The sequence below is a fragment of the Mobula birostris genome, chromosome 14 (genome assembly GCF_030028105.1).
Source record: "Mobula birostris isolate sMobBir1 chromosome 14, sMobBir1.hap1, whole genome shotgun sequence".
NCBI classification, from domain to species: domain Eukaryota; kingdom Metazoa; phylum Chordata; class Chondrichthyes; order Myliobatiformes; family Myliobatidae; genus Mobula; species Mobula birostris.
The window spans coordinates 81,225,201-81,247,778 of NC_092383.1; the positions used below are offsets into that span (position 1 = coordinate 81,225,201).

At 39.2% G+C, this 22,578-nt stretch overlaps 1 protein-coding gene across 1 annotated transcript in view; it reads left to right on the forward strand.

The window, feature by feature from the left end:
* The window catches only part of LOC140210014 (lamina-associated polypeptide 2, isoforms beta/delta/epsilon/gamma-like), a 31,495-nt gene extending 24,110 nt beyond the window's left edge, over window positions 1-7,385 (forward strand). The window contains exons 6-7 of the mRNA XM_072278744.1: window positions 3,225-3,283; window positions 3,434-7,385. Of these exons, the coding sequence (XP_072134845.1) occupies window positions 3,225-3,283; window positions 3,434-3,764 (390 nt within the window). The 3' untranslated portion in view covers window positions 3,765-7,385. The remainder of the gene's footprint in view (window positions 1-3,224; window positions 3,284-3,433) is intronic.
* Window positions 7,386-22,578: the final 15,193 nt, after the last annotated feature.

Consider the following 22,578-nt stretch of genomic DNA (forward strand, 5'->3'; position numbering starts at 1 on the left):
GAAGGAAACTAATCTAAGGATGGAGCTATGAAAACAGGAGAATATCTGCTGGTCCTGCAAAATGCAGTTGGTATTACCAACTATTAGTGAAATATTTTAATGAAAGGAGGAAAATAAGAACTATAAATATTTGCTGCAAACTCACCTTGAGAGAACCTCTGAGTGGCTGAGATCATCTTCCTTATATATCAATACAGTATTTGTTTGCTTTCACATGAGTGGACATTGTGGCAGAATAAGGATTATTTTAAACTGGGACTGTAGGTTGGTGATTAAAGAAAATGTCAGGAGCAAGGTTAGAAAAGGCTTTTCTGCCTAGAAGGGGGCAGAAAATTTTGAGTTTCTTTCCTGTTGGCTTGGTTGCCTCTGGAAATGACCACTAGGTACTAGTATATGTTATGGCTCTTGTGTTGACAAGCAAAGGAAGTTCCTAGCTATATTCAGTATCCACAGGGCAAGTAACTGACAGTTTATAAATAGCCCATTCCCTATTAATCAACATCAGAATGAATGTTAAGCTCTTACCACATTCTCGTTATATTATTCATCTTTGAAAAAATTCACTGCAATTTATGTAATATGCTATCCTTAAAAGTAACAGCATATTTAATATTTTAATTACTAATCTTTAAAGGGCAACATTTAATATGGAGGACTACTTATCAGTTAATATAAGTACTGTAAATTCTGGTGTATAAGCTGGACCCCCCCCCCCATTTTCAAAGTTAAGTGTTACTTTTGTATAAGTCGACCCCTTTTGTAGAGATTTTTAACTTAACCAGAAAAGATCACAAGATCTCACATGCCGGTACTCAGCTTCGCCAGATCCAGAACCTGGAAATTTTGTGAACCGGTACCTGCTAAGAAAATAGGCCTACACATTGTAGAGTGTTATAAGCGTATTCTTATTAAATAAGTCAGGGAGGGAAGTTTTGGATTAGGTTCCCAATGTAAAGAATCCTCTGAAAATGTAATATAATCCCCATGAAACCATTTAGCGCCCATCGTAATCTCATTAAAACATAACACGGGGTGGCGGGATCAGTATGTGTACTCAGTATTGAGTTTGCGACCATCATGTACAAAAGATTAAAACGAATGCGATATGATGCTGGCTTCAAGCTGAAGGTTGTTGATTTTGCTAAAGGACAAATAATTTGCAGCTGCTAAGAAGTTTAGTGTAAATGAGAAACAAGTGAGAGAGTGAAGAAAGGCAGAGGACATGCTGAGGGAAATGCCAAAGATGAAATGTGCAAGGCGCGGGAAAACATGCCAGAGGCCAGAACCGTAAGAAAAAGTTTTAGAGTGAGTGAGTTACCAGCGATCGTCTGGATACATTGTTACCAGAGAAATGATTGGAGTGAGGTCAGCGAAATTTCAAAGCACACGAAGTTGGTGCACCCGATTTATGAATAGACGTAATCTTATGTTGAGACAAAAAACAAAGATTGCTCAGAAGTTGCCGAGTGACCTTGGGAATAAGATTACAGCCTTCCAATCGTTTGTAATCAAGCATCGAAAGGCACATTCTTAAGTGCTCTCACTGATTGGTAACATGGACGAGACACCAATGTCCTTTGATTTTGTTGGCAACTGCACTGTCAATCAGAAGGGGGAGAAAACAGTCCTCGTCAAAACATCTGGACACAAGAAGCAACATTTTACTGTCATGTTAACGTGTATGGCTGATGGGACCAAACTACCACTGATGTTTTTTAAAAGAGAAAAACATTCCCAAAGAAAGAAAAATTCCTGCAGGATGTTGTTGTTGTTTACGTTCAAGAACGTGGCTGGATGGATGAAGCGGGTTGCTTGAGGTGGCTCAAAGAGGTGTGGCGTCGATGTCCCAAAGGTTTCAGGAAGGAAAAGTCTGGAACATGTTCAAAGCGCACTTGTCGGGTGAGACAAAAGCAGCATTGCAAGCTGAAAATACGGACATTGCAGTCATCCCCGGTGGTTTAACGTCCGTGCTCCAGCCACTAGATGTGAGTTTAAACAAACCATTCAAAGAATTCATGCGCTGAAGAATGGGATGCAATTTTCGGAGAGTCAGATAATGAAGAGTGAGAGTTTCAAACTCTGAACATTTGACAACAACGGTGTGTACAAGTAAATTGAGAAACAGAATGTGTTTTGTAGATCTTTTTCTTGTGTAGATTTCATAAGCATTTGTATCTTTTTGTGTATCTGACTCAAAAACAGCCAATAAATACGACCTGTCTTCCATGTATTTGTTTTTCCAAAGTTGACACCCTCTGTATAAGCTGACCCCCTAAACTTAGAACCAAAATATAGAGCCAAATTCTCGGCTTATACACCGTAATTTACGGTAGTTGAAAGTTAATTGAAAGTAGCAAACATTGAATATGCTTGCATTTGTTGCAGATGGCTATCAAATCCTTCTCTTGACAATGGTTAGTGATCTGCAATTTAGTAATTATTAGTTCTCTGGTCTAAATAAATGAACTTGCAAGCACAGGTTTATTTAGCACACAGATGAATCTGTGTTAGTCATCAAATTTGTTGTAAACATGCACTCCTTTTTGTGAACAGCATGATCAGAGTATGCAGAAACAGAATTTGGCTGGAATGCTAATTAGATTCTGCCTTTAGGCTAATAAAGAGCTGAAAATCTTTAGCTTCACTTCCAAATACTAGTTGTCATTCAGTGTCCAGTACTCATAAATGTCAGCTTGATTTATAAAGCTGTTGTATTCCCCTAATAGAATAGGTTATACATACTGAAGATTTGGCATAGATTTGTTTATCATTGGTTTGTGGCACTACAATAGGCTGCACCTTAAGAAGAGAAACTTGTCTAAAGAAGTGTACAGCAGGATAAGCTTGTTCTGAAACTTTACATGTGTATCTGATAAAGTTGAGCCTCTGGAATGTTGTCTTTCTACGTGGAATCATTTTCTTTTGTCCTATGCGAGATGCTGTCAATTTTATTAATAATGAGTGATTTTAACTGAATCATTTGTATGTTTTTATTAAAGCTGTTTCTGCAGTGTTGGCTTAAGTGTACATTTGGAGAAAGTTTTACAAATGGAATTCTTGATTTTGCATTCATTTGGTGTAACGTGGTATTACTGGTTTGTAAATTTCGGAATAGAAGCTTATATTTTTTTTGCAATTTCAGCCAAGGCTGTTGTGTCCACATGTTAAAAAGAAATAAGACTATTAAATTGATACTTAAAAATAATTTATTCTTTCATGCAAAGGAAGCAGATGTGTTGACTCCAATGTTTCCGGATGAAATGAGCACTCCAGCAGGAATCAGGTAAGAGACTCATCAGCCTAATTATCCCAATACCTATTAAATTTAAAATGATGGCTGTTGGGGAACAGATTGGGCATAGGTGGTGAGTGAACAGAGTACTAGAAATAACTCCAGTAATGAAGTTAGGTATTCTCTTGTTTCTATGCACAGTGCAATGCGGCGCCGACCAATCAAAGGAGCAGCAGGTCGACCAATTCAATATAATTTTGATGATCTGGTGACGCGGGCTGCAATGAGAAGCACCTACAAGGAGAAAAGCAACTACTCAGGTGCAAGTGAGAACACCCCAGTGCAGCGCCTTGTGCCAATGTGGCTGCGGATCCTCTTGTTCATCGTTGTGTTGCTAATCCTTTTTCTCGTCTATCAAGCGATGGAAAGTAATCAGGAGAATCCTTTTGCATCTTTCCTGGAGCAAGCTAGCAACCAAGTATCTCAGCCAGATCATGGGGATGCTAAATCAACATCAAACAGTGAAGCATGAAGAATATGGAGCAGATGTACGTGGAGAATGGCATTAGTCTCTGAATTAGGCGGTTTAAAGTAGTGAAGTCTTTTTGAGCTTTGCTGCTTTAAAAGTAACTGAGGGCCCTACCATGTTAACCAGTACATTAAGTGCCCGTACGTTTGTACAAAAAGCCTCAAATACAGGCCCCTGCACTCAGTCACCCCACAGGCCCATTTCCCTTTGTTAAACAATGATGAAGCAATTGAATTTGTAATGGGTGGAAACAGAAGGCTTGACTAATGTGCTCAAACTAAATTTGAGAAAGAAATGACTAGATGAATTTAATGTGTTCTGTAGTGCCTGCCTGGTCATCTAGTTAATGTGACACTAAAGTTATTGAAGTACCCAGGTGATGGGTTAAGTTACAATGTCAGTACTCTCCTCTAAGGTAGAAATATTAGTTTTATGTTTATCAAGTTCATTGTTAAACGATTCCTTTCAAATTATAATATCCAATCTGCCATTTATTTGCATCCACTGACTTCCTGTTTTGGTCATTCTGTGGGGTTTCTTTGGACAGGAAAATCTGAAGTTAGAATGTTTTTATTTTGAATATTGCATGTGTATCATTGCTGGCATGACACAAGAATGGCAATTCTATTTGTAGCTTTGTACCAGCTTGTGTATTCTTAAGGCAAAGTAATTTTTTTTATATAAGTGGGTTAAGTTATCGAAACTTCATGCTCTTTCAGAGATTTATTAAATTTATGTATGTGAATCTCTTAACAGGGATATTAAAGCTGTTTGTTCAGACAGACCTTGACCGCTAATACATTTATAAATATCAAAACCATTGCAATTTTAATTTAACTCTTAACAACTAGTTTATTGCATGGTTTAATTGAAAATTATTAGTCAAGTGTATATATTTTTACATGTCTTTCATTTATTAACCATTTAACATTGTAGAAGCAGTTTGTCCATTTTAGCAGTTCCTTTTTACACACACAATACTAAAATCCCAGTTCAGGATGTGCTTTTATTTTACAAGCTTTCGGCCTCTTTTGCTTGACTTATCAGTTGATGAACAGAATATTCTGTCTATCTCTTGAGCTGTTGATCTCTATTTTTGTAACTTTCTGGAATAAACATAACAAACTACTTTTATCCTTATAGCATCAGGATTAATTAATGTTAATGTAGGTGACTGAAAATAAGAAATAAGCAAAAGATGTTACTAAATACTTTAACTTAAGCACTGTAGCAGGTCAGTGAGAAAATAATTGTCGCCTGTCTATTTGTACCCCTTTCCAAAAATGGCTATATAGTAATAGATACTTGAATATATATAGTAGAAATTCACAGCACAATACAAGACCATTCAACCAGTTCTCACCAATGTTTCCATTAAACTTCCAGTTAAGGTGTGCCAGGACACTGGAAAAAATGAACATTCACCACCTTTATCCTTAGCCGATTTTTAGAAACTCCACTTGTTTTAAAGAGAGAGTTGTTGTTTATTTTGAAAGCATATGATTATATACAAATTCTGTGTTATGGGTTTAATTACAGCACTTTGCTTTCAGTTAAAATCTGAAGCTATATCAAAGTTCAAATCAGATCTCAATTTGGACAGTCTTGTAGAGAAGGTAGTTTCCAGTATGAGACTTCTACCTTTCCTGTAAGAGTTCCCCTTCTGGGAAACTGTGTAAGATCCCAGAATCTTTAAACTCCTATAGTTTAATATCCTAATATTAATGGATAAGGCATTAGTTAGCCTGATGTCTTGAGCTTTTGTTCTTCAGAGAGTTATGCATTGCCAAGTAGCATGAATGTTGAGGGCACTGGGTTTAAGAGGTATTTTTGTTTGGGGTTTCTAGTCATGGTACACAGTCATATGCAGCATAGGGATGTAAGGTTTACCAGAACTGATCTCTCTCTCCAAAGTATTCATGTACATTTTGCCTTGTATAAATTTTCATGATCTCATTAACACATACTGGTTCTTTGCATGTCTGTGCAAAATGTGAAATTAAGAACAATACACTTCCATTTTTGAAGACTGTTTGATATTAGTAAACCAAGATACAGCACTCATTGGGGCTTCCTGCTTTAGTTTTTAAAATTCCTGTTTTTCTGGGTTTCCTTCCCGCCAAATAACTTTTTGCTAATATTGACGAACAACTTTTATCCACAAGTTAAGCTGATATTTTACCAGCTTGAAAATAAATTTAACATTCATGACTGCATGTGCATCTTGTGTAAAGTGGTCGAACTTCATATTTCCAAATTATCATTCCAAGTATTTAAAAATTGATTTAAAAATTAACTAAAACCTGCCCTTTTTAGGAAGTGCTTTTAGAACAACAATTTTGAAAGGTTTCTTTGTTTTTCAAAAAAATATTTAATTTCCCCTCAATGAGACAACTATTATAACTCATGTTAATGATGCATGGTATAAATAATGCACATTGAACTTTGGATACAGCTTTATATGCTAGAGGCATGGCAACTTTATTGTTAATCCTAAAATCTTCTTGTTATCCTTTTGTGATTTGCGTGAATTTGTTTTCTTTACAGTATGTATTGAATACTAAATTTTTAATTATAAAATAGTTTTAACTATGGCTTATTTAGATTTTGTAGCCAATTCAGAAAGAAAGTACTAGTTGACTGCTGGAAACAAGATCCTTTGAAGTTGGCTTTTTTAAGTTGCCCAGATCAATTTTAATTCATGGTGAGCTGTCATAATATTTTACGTTTTATGTGGGAAAATGAGGAAAAAACATTTAGAATCCTCAACAGTATTAAATCTCAGTAAGAATAAGGGTAGTCTATTTTGTGTTTCTAAAGGGGTAATCTACCAATTTCATATACATTCAGTCTTAAAAACACTTCACATCTGTGAGTTTTAATTCATTGAACCATTGGAGCAGAAACTTTACAATCTGCATACAGATTGTTCTCAAATGTAAGGTAGAGACGTTGTACTCTGCTTTCATCTACAATGCTGTGGCATTACTGACCTGCAAAATCTCCAAATTTTTAAGTGCTTACAGAGAATTTGTACCTAAGTTTGCAGGTGTATCCAAGAATGAACTATATCCTGTTGGAGATTAACAATTGATATTTTTCAGGTTTGGAAACTGTTATTTTCACTGACATGGACAGCACTAGTTTGAAAAATGGGGATTTAAGTACTTAACAATGGGTGGGGAATTCCTGTTACATAATGTGCCTTTGGATATTTTGAATTCATCATGTTGATGCGTGCAACGTTCATCCATGTTTGAAATGTTACCAAACACAACTTTTTTCTGATGTTACTTTCTAGAATTGTTGCTAGTTTCAGATTAATTTTGACTGGCTTATGAACAGTACCATGGATAAACTTGTAGAGAGCTGCAAATGTAATCAGGATTGGGTCTGTTTTACTAAACTTCAGACCATAAGTAGGATCTGTAAAATAGCAACTTGTTTCATCTGTTTGGCTAGCAGGTTACATTTCAAATGATTTGCACTGCTTTCATATGATGGTATTTCTTTCTAAAATGCGCTGTTGGAAACTTTTTAAATGTAACACCAGCTCTGTTCTGAATGTGCCTTATTAAAGTTTCTTATCCAAATTTAAATAAAAATTTGTATATTTAAATTGCATCTTCACTCTGTGTGGTTGGGTGTATGATCTCGTGTCTTAGACAGGGGTAGAGCATTCATACATAAATCAACATTTAATTCTTAACTTCACACCAGTATTCATATTCAATAGAATATGCTCTCCCATGCATAACTCCTCAATATACCAAAATAAGATATAATTTCTTGCTCTCCATTTATTTTGATTACAAGCCCTTTGGCCCTCAATGTTTTGCTGAACTAGCTAAATTAGTAATCAAATGCCCAATTAAACTAAGCCTGTATGTGCATTGTTCTCTATCATTTCATTACCTATCTAATTTCATTTGCCTATCTAAGAGCTTCTTGAACATATTTTGCATTTTCCTCCAAAACCACCCAGGCAGTGCATTTTAGACACCCACTGCCGTCTATGTTAATATCTTTTTTTTTTTTAAATTGCCCACAGTTCCTTATGAACTTGCCCTCATCACTGTAAACACATGCCTTCAGGCATTTTGACCCTGTGGAGAGAATACTGGCTGTCTATTTTATCTATGCCTTTCATAATCTTAAACCAACTATCAGATCTCCCCTCAGCCTCTGCTGCTGCAGAAAAAGCAACCTAAGTTTGCCCAACCTTTCCTTATGGCACGTCCCCTGTTACCCAGAAAATGTTCTGCACCCTCTCCAAAGCCTCTTTATAATGGGTCGACCAAAACTGAATTTAATATGCCATATGTGGTCTAACTAGAGTTTTATAAAGCTCCAACATAGCTTCCCAACTCTTGAACTCAATTCCTTGACTAATAAAGGCCAACCCGCCATACGCTGCCTTTATCACCCATCTGTGCAGCCACTTGAGAGCTGAAGAGACTCCCACCACCCCCTGCCATTCTTCATTCTTGAATCACAACCAACATCTGTTCTTTCTAACAGTACTTTACCTGCTGGGGCCCTGAACAATTTGAAAATATTTTTTAATTACAGATTCCTCATATTAACATTTTTTAACTCTTAATACACTTGTAATCTATTAATTCTTGTCAACTTGCCACCAAATTTTGTTGTTACATATTTATGCTTTGTTAACCTTTCCAGCATTCTATCTTCCTAAAAACTTTGCCTTTTTGGATACTTCCTTACTATTTTCACCCAGCTCCTGCACCTGCCCCAGCACCCCACCATCAATGCTCTCTTAACATTCTAGTTCTGGTGAATTATTTTTCCCCTTTCCATTTTGCAGCCTAACCCCTTGACTTTTTTAACATTTCCCTTTTTCCAGATTTCTAGTATCTATAAAATTCTACTGTGTATCATGGACTTACAAAATTGTACATGCTTCTCTACAAAATATTAGTAGTGCAGGCAGCTAATCTGTTCACTGGATCTTTGTGAATTTTTTTTCAACTTTTGTAGATATCCTTTTTCTGAGATGCCTCTCATTTCTCAAGATTGAAATATGGAACAAATGCCAGTGGCATAATGTTATTTTGCCCAAGGAGTCTCTTTTTAAAGGTATGAGCTTGCATTGAATTTGACTGCAGAGCACTGTCCAAATTTGTACTATAGTATTATTTGTACACTGATAATGTTTAGAAAATATGTCAATGAGGTGCACTTGAAAATGCTTTTGACTGAAGTGTAATTATGACCATAATGTTGCTACCTTTTTTCACAACACCCCTCCCCCCTTTGCTGTTGAGACATAGGTATCGTGTTCTCACCTTGACCAATCCACTCCCTGGAATCCAAAGGTAAAATTGGTGAACTTTCTAGTTCTTATGATTCAAGAGCCACACTGACTACCCAGGGAATCAAGGAGCAATGGAGAATAAAACCTGCACACACCTGGTATTCATGATTGCTTTATGATTATGCAATATCTAATATCTGACAAGAAATAGCTCTATATCTAACAATGGCAAGTGTTTACCGTTTCAGAGGCAATATTTTTTCATCCAATAAGAAAAGATGGGGGGAGGGGAGGAGAAGATGGCGGTGCGACGCAGCATGTGCGGCCGCTCCGAAATGATATCGGTATTTGTTAAGTAGGTACCATGCACAATCCTGATTTGATGGAGACAGACGTGAGAAGCACGGAGGAACATCCGGAGAAACTTATGAAATGCCCGCTTTGCTGCCACTGCTACTGTGCGATCGAGGATCTCCGGAGAGGAATGCCCCAAATCCTCGGCTTTGCCTATTGCCTGTTGCTGGGGCTAGAGTCGAAGCGCTCGGCAGATATGGTGCACGGTGTCGGAGGGCTGGTTGGAGGCTCGAAGTTTTTGGACGGACTCGAGTCGGCTGTGGTTGGGTGCTTCCAGGGTGCTGCATCAGCAAGTTTGCGGCACTGGAGGTTCATGGCAGGGAGAGTTTTTCTTCCTTCTACTGTCTGCGTGACATGATGGGACTTTTGAGAGAATTTGAGACTTTTTTTGTCGTGTCCATGGTCTTCTTTGTCAAATTACGGTATTGCTTTGCACTGTTGTAACTACTATGTTATAATTATGTGGTTTTTGTCAGTTTTTCAGTCTTGGTTTGTCTTGTGTTTCTGTGATATCATACTGGAGGAACATTGTATCATTTCTTAATGCATGCGTTACTAAATGACAATAAAAGAGGACCGCATGCCCTCATAATATAATCTAATCCAAATATCATTTGCTCTAGAATTGCCTTGCATGCTGGAACAAGGAAGATGTGGAAGTATTTCTTATGAACAGTGGTTGTTTGGAGACCTGCACATTCAGTGTGTACCATTTTTTTTGGCATGTATATCCTCATTTCAGAATCGTTTGGGTTTCCCTGAGATCAGAACTGTATTTGGTGTAGGGTTAAACAAAGGAATGAAAAATTGCATGCTACAGTGTAGGCGATTGCTAGCATTTAAAATCCTGTTTAAGGTGCTTTAAAATTGTATTTGCTTGCAGCCTAGGAAAGGCTCCATTTTGTACTTAGTACATTAGTTGGCATGTCACTTACAGCTGCAGTGATGCTGCACCTGAAATATTGTGTGCATTTCTGGTGTAAGTAAGCTAGAGAGGGTGCAGAAGAGATTTGCAAGGAAGTTGTTAGGATTGGAAAGCTTGAGTTGTGAGGAAAACTGGATGGGCTGGGACCGTTTTCCCGGGAATAAAGGAGCCTGTGAGGCATGGTGGTTAGTGTAATGCATTACAGTGCTAGCAACCAGAGTTTAGGGGGTTTGTACATTCTCCCCATGACCACATGGGTTTCCTGGCTTCCTCCCACATTACAAAGATGCACAGGTTAGTAGGTAATGGGTCACGTGGCTGTAATTGGACAGCATGGGCTTGGGCTGGAAGGTCCTATAATCGTATTATATCGCTAAATAAAAATGTGACCTTAAGAATGCTTTCATAAAATCATGAAGGGTGTAAACAAGTGGCTATTTGGTCCAATTCTGAAAGAGAACAACCAAAATTTATGAAGTTAAGAGAAACATTTAAGTACATTTCAAGCTTGTGAGCACTTAGGATGTGGAGTGAAGTTTCCAGTGAAGGGACCTAAAAATTTTAAATTAAATTAAACCAATTTTACTATAAGTATTTATAATTTGGTCTATGGGTTAATATATGCAATTAATAACTGTAATTGTACAATGAAGAGCCAGTAATTTTTTGCAAAAAATAATAACTTCTGAGCTGTAACCTCAAGCATTCTGGCTTAGATTAATCAAACTAGTAAGTGGTTTAAGACTACTTTGTCAGCCCGAAGCAAGTTAAATTGGTTCATTCAATGATTACCATAGGGATTTGTCTCGAAGAGAACTCATGCCACTATAAATAGTAAAGCTCACAGTGGTGATGCACTTACTGCAACTTTAATGACCATATTATCCCAGATTTTGCCATCTGTATTAGTTTTAATACTGGCATTTTTGTGGGTGCTGATCAGTAACTTTTAGTGTGGCTTCAGTGGGAACCAAGTTTGTCAGGACTGGGAAGGAAATATTACAGCTTAAAAAGGGCATGTTTAAGTTCAAAAATTTATTTCACTAGGAATCTCTTCACTTAGAATGAAAGAGGGGACTAAATTATCAGGGAAATTATTAAAGCAATATTCAAATTTACTGTATAGATATGTATTCAAAGAAGATAAAATGCAAAGGTAAGTGGGTCTATAAAAATGAGAACTTTTTTGGGACAGGAAAAGACCAGTCATATTTATCCGTAACTAATTTTAAAACACTGTCCTTCACAATTGATACAGAGACTGCACCACATTAGTGATGCTTAATTACTATACTTTCCACATGCACTCAAGTGAAACAGATTCTTCGTCTTATTAAATGAACTGAATAATGTGGTAAAATTGTTTCAATGCACAAGAGCTGTTATTTGCCACATCCCAAATGCAGGTTCCGATCTGGATGACCAGGATATGGTACTTCAGTGCAAGAGATATTGTCAGCATTCAGATATGCTCTCCTTATTTGAGCTGCAAAATGCTGTTTTAACTTTAAAATAGTAGTAAGATCAAGGGTGCAGTGAGATTAGTGGTTGGCCTGTATTTGGAAAAGACATTCAGTGATGGTGTAATGATTTTGATCTCTTTTGGGTATAGAACATAGAACAGTACAGCACAGAACAAGCCCTGTGGCCCACAATGGCTGGGACTGTTTTTTCCTGGAGTGAAGGAGGCGGAGAGGCACGGTAATGTGGTGGTTAATATGACACTCTACAGCCGTAGTGGTCAGAGTTCATCTCCCATCACTGTCTGTGAGGAGTTTGTATGTTCTCCCTGTGGCCACATGGGCTTCCTCTCACATTCCAAAGATGCGTGGGTTAGTAGGTGAATTAGTCACATGGGTGAAATTGGACAGCACAAGCTTGCTGGGCCAGAAGCGTCTGTAACCGTGCTACATCACTAAATAAATAAATTAAACAATGTTGTGCCAACCTTTTAACCTACTCTTAAGAACAATCCAACTCTTACCTCCCACATAGTGTTCCATTTTTTCTATCATCCATGGTTAATTGGTCTTTGTAAATTGTCCCATGATTAGGTTAGGGTTTATGGGGTTGCTGGGGTGGTGTAGCTCCAAGGGCTGGAAGGGCCTATCAAAGTCTCTTAAATGTTGTTGATGTATCTGACTCCACCATCACCCCGGCAGAGCATTCCACACACACCCAACACTCTGTGTAAAATACCTAGCTCTGCATCTCCCTATACTTTCCTCCAATCACCTTAAAATCACCCCCCCCCACATTTTATAATACAAAATATACACTTAGTGACCACTTTATTAGGTTCACATGTCCACCTTATTAATGCAAATATCTAATCAGCCAATCACGCACCAGCAACTCAAAGCATAAAAGCATGCAGACATGATTGAGAGGTTCAGTTGTTGTTTAGACCAAACATCAGAATGAGGAAGAAATGTCACCTAAGTGACTTTGACCACTGAATAATTGCTGGTGCAAGACTGGGTGGTTTGAGTATCTCAGAAACTGCAGTCTCCTGGGATTTTCTCTAAGGTTTATAGAGAGTGGTATGAAAAACAGAAAACATTCAGTGAGAGGCAGTTCTGTGGGTGAAAATGCATTGTTAATGAGACAGAGGAGAATGACCAGACTGGTTCAAGCTGATAGGAAGGCAACAATAACTCAAAACAACCACACATTATAACAGCAGTGTGCAGGAGAGCTTCTCCGAAGCACAATGTATTGAGCCTTGAGGTGGATGGGCTACAGCAGCAGAAGTCCACACTGGGTTGTATTCCTGTGCCTAATAATGTGGCCACTGAATATAGCTCTTCATTATATCCCTCATATATCCGCCTCTATCTGCACCCCTGGCAGGGTATTCTATGCACCTACCTCTCTTGGTGTAAAATACCTCTAGTGTCACCTTATATTTCCCTCCAATCACCTTAAAATTATAGCCCCTGCTTGAAAATGCAAAATATATGTTTTGCATTTTAAAACTAGTATTGCTACACAATGGAAGGAGGCCATTTAGACTGCTTTCTGAAATTGCAACCCATTCACAGTTTCAGTGGTGATGCAATTTGTTTCTTGAAGTATACAATTTCATATCAAAAGCAGTAATTGATTCTGCTTGCATCTTAGACAGGGTGTGTTGCTATACATGCAAATTGCTGGAAGAACTCAGCAAGTCAGGCACCATCTATGGAGGGAAATGAATAGCTGACATTTTGGACTGAGGCATTTCATCAGTACTGGAAAGGAAGATGCCTGATCTGCTCTGCCCTTCATTGCTGCTTGCCCTGCTCAGTTCTTTCAGAATTTCATGTGTGGGTTGCAGTAAGATAACAAGAACTTCAATTGTGAGATAAGACAGGGCAGATGCTAGAAATTTGAAATAAACCACAACACTAAACATTACTCATGGCATCCATGGAGAGACAAAAAAAGAGAATGCTTTGTCTTGTTGATTTTTTTTTGATGGGGATACATAAGAGAAAGATGAGTTGTTGATTGCAACACCTAGGCCAGAAGAGCATAAAATTATTCGTCAAGACAATGATTGTTTCTTGAGTTTATTCTTAGGCCTCAGTTAAACAAATCAAGCAGTAAAGACAGAGATCAGTGTGGGAGGTAGAATCAAAGCTGGAGGCTCAGGATCACCCTTGCATTCCAAACAAAGCTGTTCTGCAGAGTGGCCTGTCTACCTGCATTTAAGTTCTCCAGTAAAGAGGAGACCACATTGTAACTACCAAGTGCAATACAGTGAACTGGAAGACATCATTACTGTTTCATCTTGAGGGAGTTTCTGGATCTGTGGTCCCTAGGAAAGGAAGAAGGCAAAGGGGTAGTTTTTTTCAAATCACCTACCATTGCATTGGTAGCAGTCAAAGGAGCAGTGGATAGTGGTGAAAGTGGAGGAGTTGTAGGGGGAACTTAACCTTTTGAATGTGAAAGCAGAAGATTAGATTATTAGATTGTGAGGACACGCAGTCCTCCTTTATTGTCATTCAGTAATGCATGCATTAAGAAATGATACAATTTGTTCCTCCAGAATGATATCACAGAAACAAGACAAACCAAGACTAAAAAAACTGACAAAAACCGCATAATTATAACGTATAGTTGCAACAGTGCAAAGCAACACTGTAATTTGATAGAAGAACAGATCATGGGCACGGTAAAAAAAAAATCTCGAAGTCTCTCAAAAGTCCCATCATCTCACGCAGACGGTAGAAGGAAGAAAAACTCTCTTCTTGCCATGAGCTTCCAGTGCCGCAAACTTGCCGATGCAGCACACTGGAAGCACCCCGAGCACAGCTGACTCTTGAGTCCTTCCGAAAACTTCGAGCTTCTGACCAGCCCTCCGACACCGAGCACCATCTCTGCTGAGCGCTTCGACCCCGGCCCCGGCAACAGGCAATGGGCAAAGCCGAGGATTTGAGGCCTTCCCGTCCGGAGGTTCTCGATGGCACAGTGGCAGCGAAGCAGGAATTTCAGAAGTTTCTCCAGATGTTCCTCTGTGCTTCTCATGTCTGTATCCATCAAATCAGGATTGTGCACGGCATCCTACTTCACAAATACAATATCACAAACACAGATGAAATTATATCTGATGGTTGTATTGTGTTTGAAAGTGGCAGAAGTTATTAAGCATGGTCTGTTAAACGTGAAGGTTACTGGGGTGATTTTCAGGAAAGGAGACAAAGCAAATTCCAACACCTTAAATCTCTGTTCTATGACTCTTGTCCCTTCTTCCAGCTGAAAATGTTACCTTATTCTCTGTGAAGACTTTATCGAATTAACACCCACCTTTCTCAGCAATTAAGGAGAAGAATCCACAGATTTTCTGACTGATCCATATATCTGAAGTCCCTCATTCTTGGAACATTCCATTAAATCTTTTCTCTGCTCTGTGGGGTACTTGCCAGTTCCCTATATCTTTGAAAAAGCTGTATGCCAACCAGAGAACAGCAAGGCTCCAACAGCAGAGGGCATCCATGCTGACATTATAATCTGGGCAGAGATAAATAACCACCATAGATTCACACCTCGCTTACTGTGCCTGTGAAGGGTAGAATGTGCCAGGTGTCCTCAGAGATGTAATCGTGATTATCTGTGGGTTGGGAGAAATATCCAGCTGGGATACATCAGGGAGGTGTTACTGCCCGTTACGTCGCTGATTAACAACCTTGACTGGTAAAACAAAATTGTTCTGGAAACAGCAATGAAGAATCCTTCAGGGAGATAATCTGATGAATATCACAGGGTTGATCATCATGGGAGTGTTCTTTAACCATTTTCCCTCAATAGCTAAAGAACTTTGTTATTGAGAAACATGTACTAAGATTCAATGAAAAGCTTATGTTCTGTATGCATCTTGGATCATGCCATGCATAATTACATCGAGGTAGTAAAAAAGGAAGCAACATACTTCCTTAGGTACCGGGGGGTAATACATCAATCTGAGACCCTTCATCTGAACAGAGAAGTAGAGACAACTGGATAGTTTTCAGTAGTGGAGAAAGTAGGAAAGGATAAGTAGAACAAAGGGAAAATCTCTGATAGGTTCAAGTTTGAAAGTTCAAAATAAATTTACTATCAAAGTACATGTATGTCACCATATACAATACTGAGCTTTGTTTTCTTGCGGGTACATTAGCCAAATGAGCTGATTGCCTGGATTAAAATTGCTCAGCAGCTTTGATAGCGGCCAAACACCTGTTCAATGGTTCAGGGCAGTGGATTCTCATCCAGGAACTTAATCATTGTACTATGTTATGTTATCGAATTATGCTGTTAGGAGCTGCTGCCTGATTTGAATATTTTGTTTATATAAGTTTGTTCTTTAGCCATTGGCATTTGTTACACTTTTTATTACCTCTCATTTGAATAAAAATACACAAAAGGGAGAAAATAAATGTTCTAAGTACCTTATCTCTTTGCATTCAGAGTCTCTTCCTAATTTTCAATGCAGTTTTCAGTAAAGAAATTGGGGCCCTCATTGGTGTACGGAAAATGTTAAATTATGCATGCTCTGACTCAAAGGTGATTACCCATAAAATCCTTATTTGCAATTTAAATCAGGCAATGCTAGTTAGTGTAACATACTTTTAACTTTATTCTAGTATTTGAAGAAGCTTTTTAGATGGTGATTGTGCAGATCACTGCTATTACAGTAAGTCAGAACCCCTGCTGTGTAATTGGATGGTGCACTTTAAAACAAGAGCAGGTGCTGAACAAACAAAGCTGATGCAGACAGGCTCTGTGACATTACATCTTGAACAATGGGAAGCCCATGATTTTTATTTAACTCACTTTCAGGACACAAAACTTGTTGTTATAAATGTTCTTGAACTTTTAATAAATTCATTCTTGTGTTTCAGCTGTCAATGCCATTAATTGATATTTATTGTGATGCTATATATGAATTAATATTGAAAAATTAAAAGTAGGCAATTTTGTACTCAAGCATGCTTCTCGGCAGATCCTTTGTTCCTATAATATATTTCCATTCTGTGTCCATACCCCTTAATACCTTTTGTGTCCAGAACACTTTCCACTCCCTCCTTAAGTATATATTCATTGACCACTTTATTAGATACCTCCTGTACCTAATAAAGTGGCCACTGGATGTATGCTCGTAGTCTTCTGCTGCTGTAGCCCATCCAATTAAAGGATCTATGTTTTGTATTCAGAGATGCTCTTCTACACACCGCTGTTGTCACACATGGTTATCTGAGTTACTGTCGCCTTCCTGACAGTTTGAACCATTCTGGCCATTCTCATTAATCATACATTTACACCCACAGAGCTGCCGCTCACTGGATTTTTTTTTTGTTTTTTTGCACTAGTCTGTAAATGGTAGAGACTGTTGTACATGAAAATCCAAGGAGATTAGCAGTTTCTGAGATAAATCAAACCACCCCATCTGGCACCAACTATTATTCCACAGTCAAAGTCACTTATATCACATATCTTCACCATTCTGACGTTTGGTCTGAATAACAACTGAACATCTTGACCACAGAACATAGGACACAGAAAACCTACAGCACATTACAGGCCCTTCAGCCCACATTGTTGTGCTGACCTTGTAACCTACTCTAGAAGCTGCCTAGAATTTCCCTGCCACATAGCCCTCTATTTTTCTAAGCTCCATTTACCTATCTAAGAGTCTCTTAAAAGATTCTTAGATAGACTGTCTTCATGCTTTAATGCATTGAGTTACTGCCACATGACTGGCTGATTAGATATTTGCAGTAAAGAGCAGGTGGACAGGAGTACCCAAAAAAATGGGCACTGACTGTAGTAAGGAACTTGGCCTCCACTGCATTCTGTGTGAGAGAAGTTCATAAGTTCATTGCCCTTTCAGTGAAAACTTTTCTCCTCATCCTGCTCTTAAACATTTTACCTGCATCTTGAACTGTGAGCTGTCGATCCAAACACCCCAGCCAAGGAAATCGTCCTCCCTGCATCGAGTCTGTCGACCCCTGTCAGAATTTTGAATGTTTCAATGAGATCTTCACTCATTGTTTTAAGTTCTAGTGAACAAAAATCTAGTCGATTTGTTCTCTGCTAATCGAACAGACCTGCCTCTGTATATATCAGTCTGGTGAACCATCTCTGCATTCCTTCCAAGTCAAATGTGATTGTAATGTTCACAACAAAAAATAATAAATTTTGATTTAATCTAAAATAAATATATTGGAGTATTTTGTTAAAATGGGAATAAAATCACAAACTGATTGTACCTTAGCTATCAGGCACAGCAAGATAATCAGTTGCAATGACTTTTCAACCCACACCATTAACTCTGTAGTCCCACTGGAATCTTTCCATGCCCTCCCAAATTTTCATCTTTGCACAAACCCTTGAGACACCATTGCATTATTGAAGGAAATAAAGTTAGCTTCTACCTATAAATTCATGACCCCAAGCTCCATCTCACCATCTCTCACTCTCTTTGTCTGATGAAAAATCTCTCGAAAATAGTGAGCACAGTAACAACATAAGACATTAAAAGTTTGTATAGTAATCATGAACAAATTTATGACTGGGGTAAATCTCAGTCGCAAGAGATTCTTTAGGTGCTGGAAATCCAGAGTAACACACACACACACACACACACACACACACACACACAAAAAATACTGGAGGAACTCAGCAGACCAGGCAACACCTATGGAAATGAATAAACAGTCGACATTTTGGGCCAAGACCCTTCATCGGGACTGGAAAGGAAGGGGGAGGATGCCAGAATAAGAATGTGGGGGGAGGGGAAGGGAGACAAGCCAGAAGGTGATAGGTGAAGCCAGGTGATAAGGGAAGGAGGATGAAGTAACAATCTGGGAAGTGATAGATGGAAAAGGAAAAGGGCTGGAGAAGAAGGAATCTGATCGGAGAGGAAAGTGAACCATGGGAGAAAGGGAGGAGGTGCATTAGGTGATAAGCGGGAGAGAAGTAAAGGTAAAAGGCTAGAGTGGGGAACAGAAGAGGGAAGGGGGAGAGGAGAAAATAAATTACTGGAATTTGGAGAAATGGATGTTCATGCTTTCAAGTTGGAGGCTTCCCAGATGGAATATGAGCTATTGCTCCTCCAACCTGAGAGTGGCTTCATTGTGCTGGAACAGGAGGCCATGGATCCACAAGTCAGACCAGAAATGGGGATAGGAATTGAAATGATTAGCCACTGGGAAATTCCACAGATAGATCGAAGATGCTTAACAAAGCGGTCTCCCAATTCATGTCATATCTCACCAGTGCAGAGGAGGCTGTATTGGGAGCACCGGATACAGTAGATGACCCCAACAGATTCACAGGTAAAGTGCTTGGAAGGACTGTTTGATGCCCTGAATAGAGGCGGGGGGAGGGTGAATGGGCAGGTGTCGCATTTATGTCACTTGGAAGGAGATTAGTGGGGAGGGATGATTGGACAAGGGAATCATGGAGGAAGTGATCCCTGCAGATGGTGGAGAGTGGGGCGGAGGTAAAGATGTGTTTGGTGGTAGGGTCCCATTGAAGATGGCAGAACCTACAGAGAATAATATGTTGGATAGGGAGGTTCATCCAGTGGCAAGTGAAGACAAGAGGAACTCCATCCCTCTTCAGGCAGCAGGATGAAGGAGTGAGTGCGGGTATCTGGGAGATGGAGGAGATGCAGGTGAGGAAAGCATCAATGATGTTCTCTGAGGAAGGAGGATATCTGATGCCCTGGAAAGGAAAGCCTCATCCTGGGAACAGATTCAGTGGAAACAAAGGAACTGAGGAAAGGAAATAGGATTTTTACAGGAGACAGGATGGGAAGAGGTGGTAGTTGTCATCGGTCTTTCTCAAAGGACAATGGATGATCATCATCATCATCACAAGCCTGGGCAGAAGGTATGGAGATCCTGAGATGCCCAGTTGTCAAGATCCCCCTCTTGGCCTCACCAGTGTAGTCCAAATGAAAGCTTATGAAGCCATATGTTTGGCACCAGCTTGGCTGCAGGAGCTGCAGGAAGGATATTCAATGACGTCCAGCCGCCTTAGGGGCTTCACTCCGGATTTTCTGTCTGAGTTTACTCCCATTGCCTTTGCCTCTCCCGAGGCTGCCCACAAGGCAGTGGGGTTATTTACCCATAGCTGGGCATCTGCCTCATGAACATCAGGGCATATCCACACACCGCTGGTCCTGCGTGCTACATGCGCAGGGGCCAGACCTCCTCCCCATCCTCTATAATTCAGCCTGAGTCCGAGAGGAGTTCAGTTTCTGTGTGTCGCCAGCGAGGAGGCACTACATGAGGCTTGCTGTTGGACAGGCTGTGTACTGGCAGGGAGAGACTTAACACAATCAGCTCTCCTTTTCATAAGACTACTACACAGCGGTGGAAGCTAAAAGTGAGAGCAACAACCATAACCCACTACACTACCACATCAAACATGTCACAACAACCATCTTGACACCATGGGTGTAGTCAAGACAACCGTGGGAATCTGTAATTTTATAAAAGATATTGGAAGACAGTTTGTCTCAAGAGATGGAGAGAGATCAAGAAATAGGAGAAAAGTGTCAGAAAAGAATTAAAGGGCAGAGTGGAAATTGGAGGCAAAGTTGATGAAGTTGACAAGCTCAGCATTGATGCATGAAGCAGCACCAACGTAGTCATTAATGTAGCACAGAAAGAGTTGTAGTGCATGACCAGGGAAGGCTTGGACTATTCCACGTAGCCCACTAAAAGGCAGGCATGGGAGTGCCTCTGGCTACACCTTGAGTTTGGAGAAAATGGGAGGAGCCAAAAGAGAAACAGGGACTGAACATCTATGGAGAAAATGAGGAAATTGAAAGTTGTTGAGATTGTGAGCATGTGAAGTGGTGTAGACAGAGGTGGGAAGGAACTGAACCAAGGGATAAATATTCACCTATTTCTTGTTGGTTTCTGACAAGCGTGGCTCCTAAGTAACAGAGTTGAATATGGTTTTATTTACACTCAGTGGTCACTTTATTAGGTACACCTGCTCATTAATACAAATCCCTAATCAGCTAATCATGTGGCAGCAACTCAATGCATAAAAGCATGCAGACATGGTCAAGAGGTTCAGTTGTTGGTTGGACCAAACATCAGAATGGGGAAGAAAACATGATCTAAGTGACTTTAACCATGGAATGATTGTTGGTGCCAGACAGGATGGGTTGAGTATCTCAGAAACTGCAGATCTCCTGGGATTTTCATGCACAACAGTCTCTGGAATTTACAGAGAACTGGGCAAAAAAAAACATTCAGTGAGTGGCGGTTCTGTGGGTAAAAACGCTTTGCTAATGCGAGAGGTCGGAAGGGAATTGCCAGACTGTTTCAAGCTGACAGGAAGGTGACGTTAACTCAAGTAACCATGCATTACAACAGCGGTGTGCAGAAGGACACCTCCATATGCACAGCACATTGAACCTGAAAGAGGATGAGGTACAGGAGTAGGAGACCTATAGTAGCAGGAGACCACACCAGGTTCCACTCCTGTACCTAATAAAGTGGCCACTGGGTGTATAACCTCATATTTATAGTATATCATTTCACTTTATTCTTGAGAAAAATATAATCATAATGGCTTTCATTCCTTCTCATTGAATAGCATTGACCTAGCAACTAATGGTATAAGAATATGAGAGACTCTTATTCCTGCCAATAAGGTCCTCTTGGGACTAAGTTCAAGGGCATTGATTTGTTATGCCAGACATTCTTTACAATCCTGCGGTGAATGAAGCTCAGATTTTAAATATACAGTGTCTGGCTGTTCTTTCATTTAGCCAGTCATAACCTTTTCACGAATTTGTTATATTTTTAAACAAAAAATTTAATTTTGTTTAAAAACTCATATCTAATAGCTTTTAACTATAACCTTCATTATTAATTCCAATGGAATTTATAATTAAATGCCATTAGATATGATATAAATGATTCGTACTACTATTTTTAAACTTTGTATTTTGAGTTTGTGTAATTAGTGGAAAGGTAACCTTATCTCCAGCCTGAAAGTTATTAGCCCAGTATTTTCTGCAGTAAGAATGTACCATCAGTTAGGTATTTTCCATCTGCCTCTAGTTCAAAGAACATGCTGTGTCCCAGTTTGCAGAGAAAGCTAATAATGCAGGTCCTAAACTAAGAGACAGCTGGGATTTTAGAGAACAATAGCACCAGCAATTCATCACTTTAACTCATGAGATTTAAGGATAAAAAAAGAGTCAAATGAAATGTAGGAATACAAACAGAAGGAAGCGAAGTTCGGATCAAAAGAGGAAGCATAGACTGAAAAGATTGAAAGCAAAATGCAAACTCTTGCAGAAAGTTATTACCTTCAAGTGTAAGACTTTGTATAGTTTCATTTTGATGCTTTGCTTGGTTAGAGACTGAGTGCATTTGCAGGAACACAGAGCAATCATTTAAATGGGACATGTTATTAAGAAGCAGTCTTAATTTCATGCAAATATCTTGATGTTTATGGGGCATATAGGATAATATTTCAATTTTTCAGGATGAAAGAGAGAAAAGCAAAACAGTATGGGAATTTATGAGGATTCGTAGTTAACAGTGAATCTTGTCCCCCCGCCCACCTTAGCTGAGCTATTGGCATGGAACATGGCAGTTAGCAAAACACTATTACAGTGCCAGTGACCCGGGTTCGATTCCCATCGCTGTCCATAAGGAGTTTGTACGTTCTCCTCATCATTGCATAGATTTTCCCCAGTGGCTTCAGTTTCTTCCCAAGTTCCAAAGACATACGGGTTAGTAGTTTAATTGGTCACATGG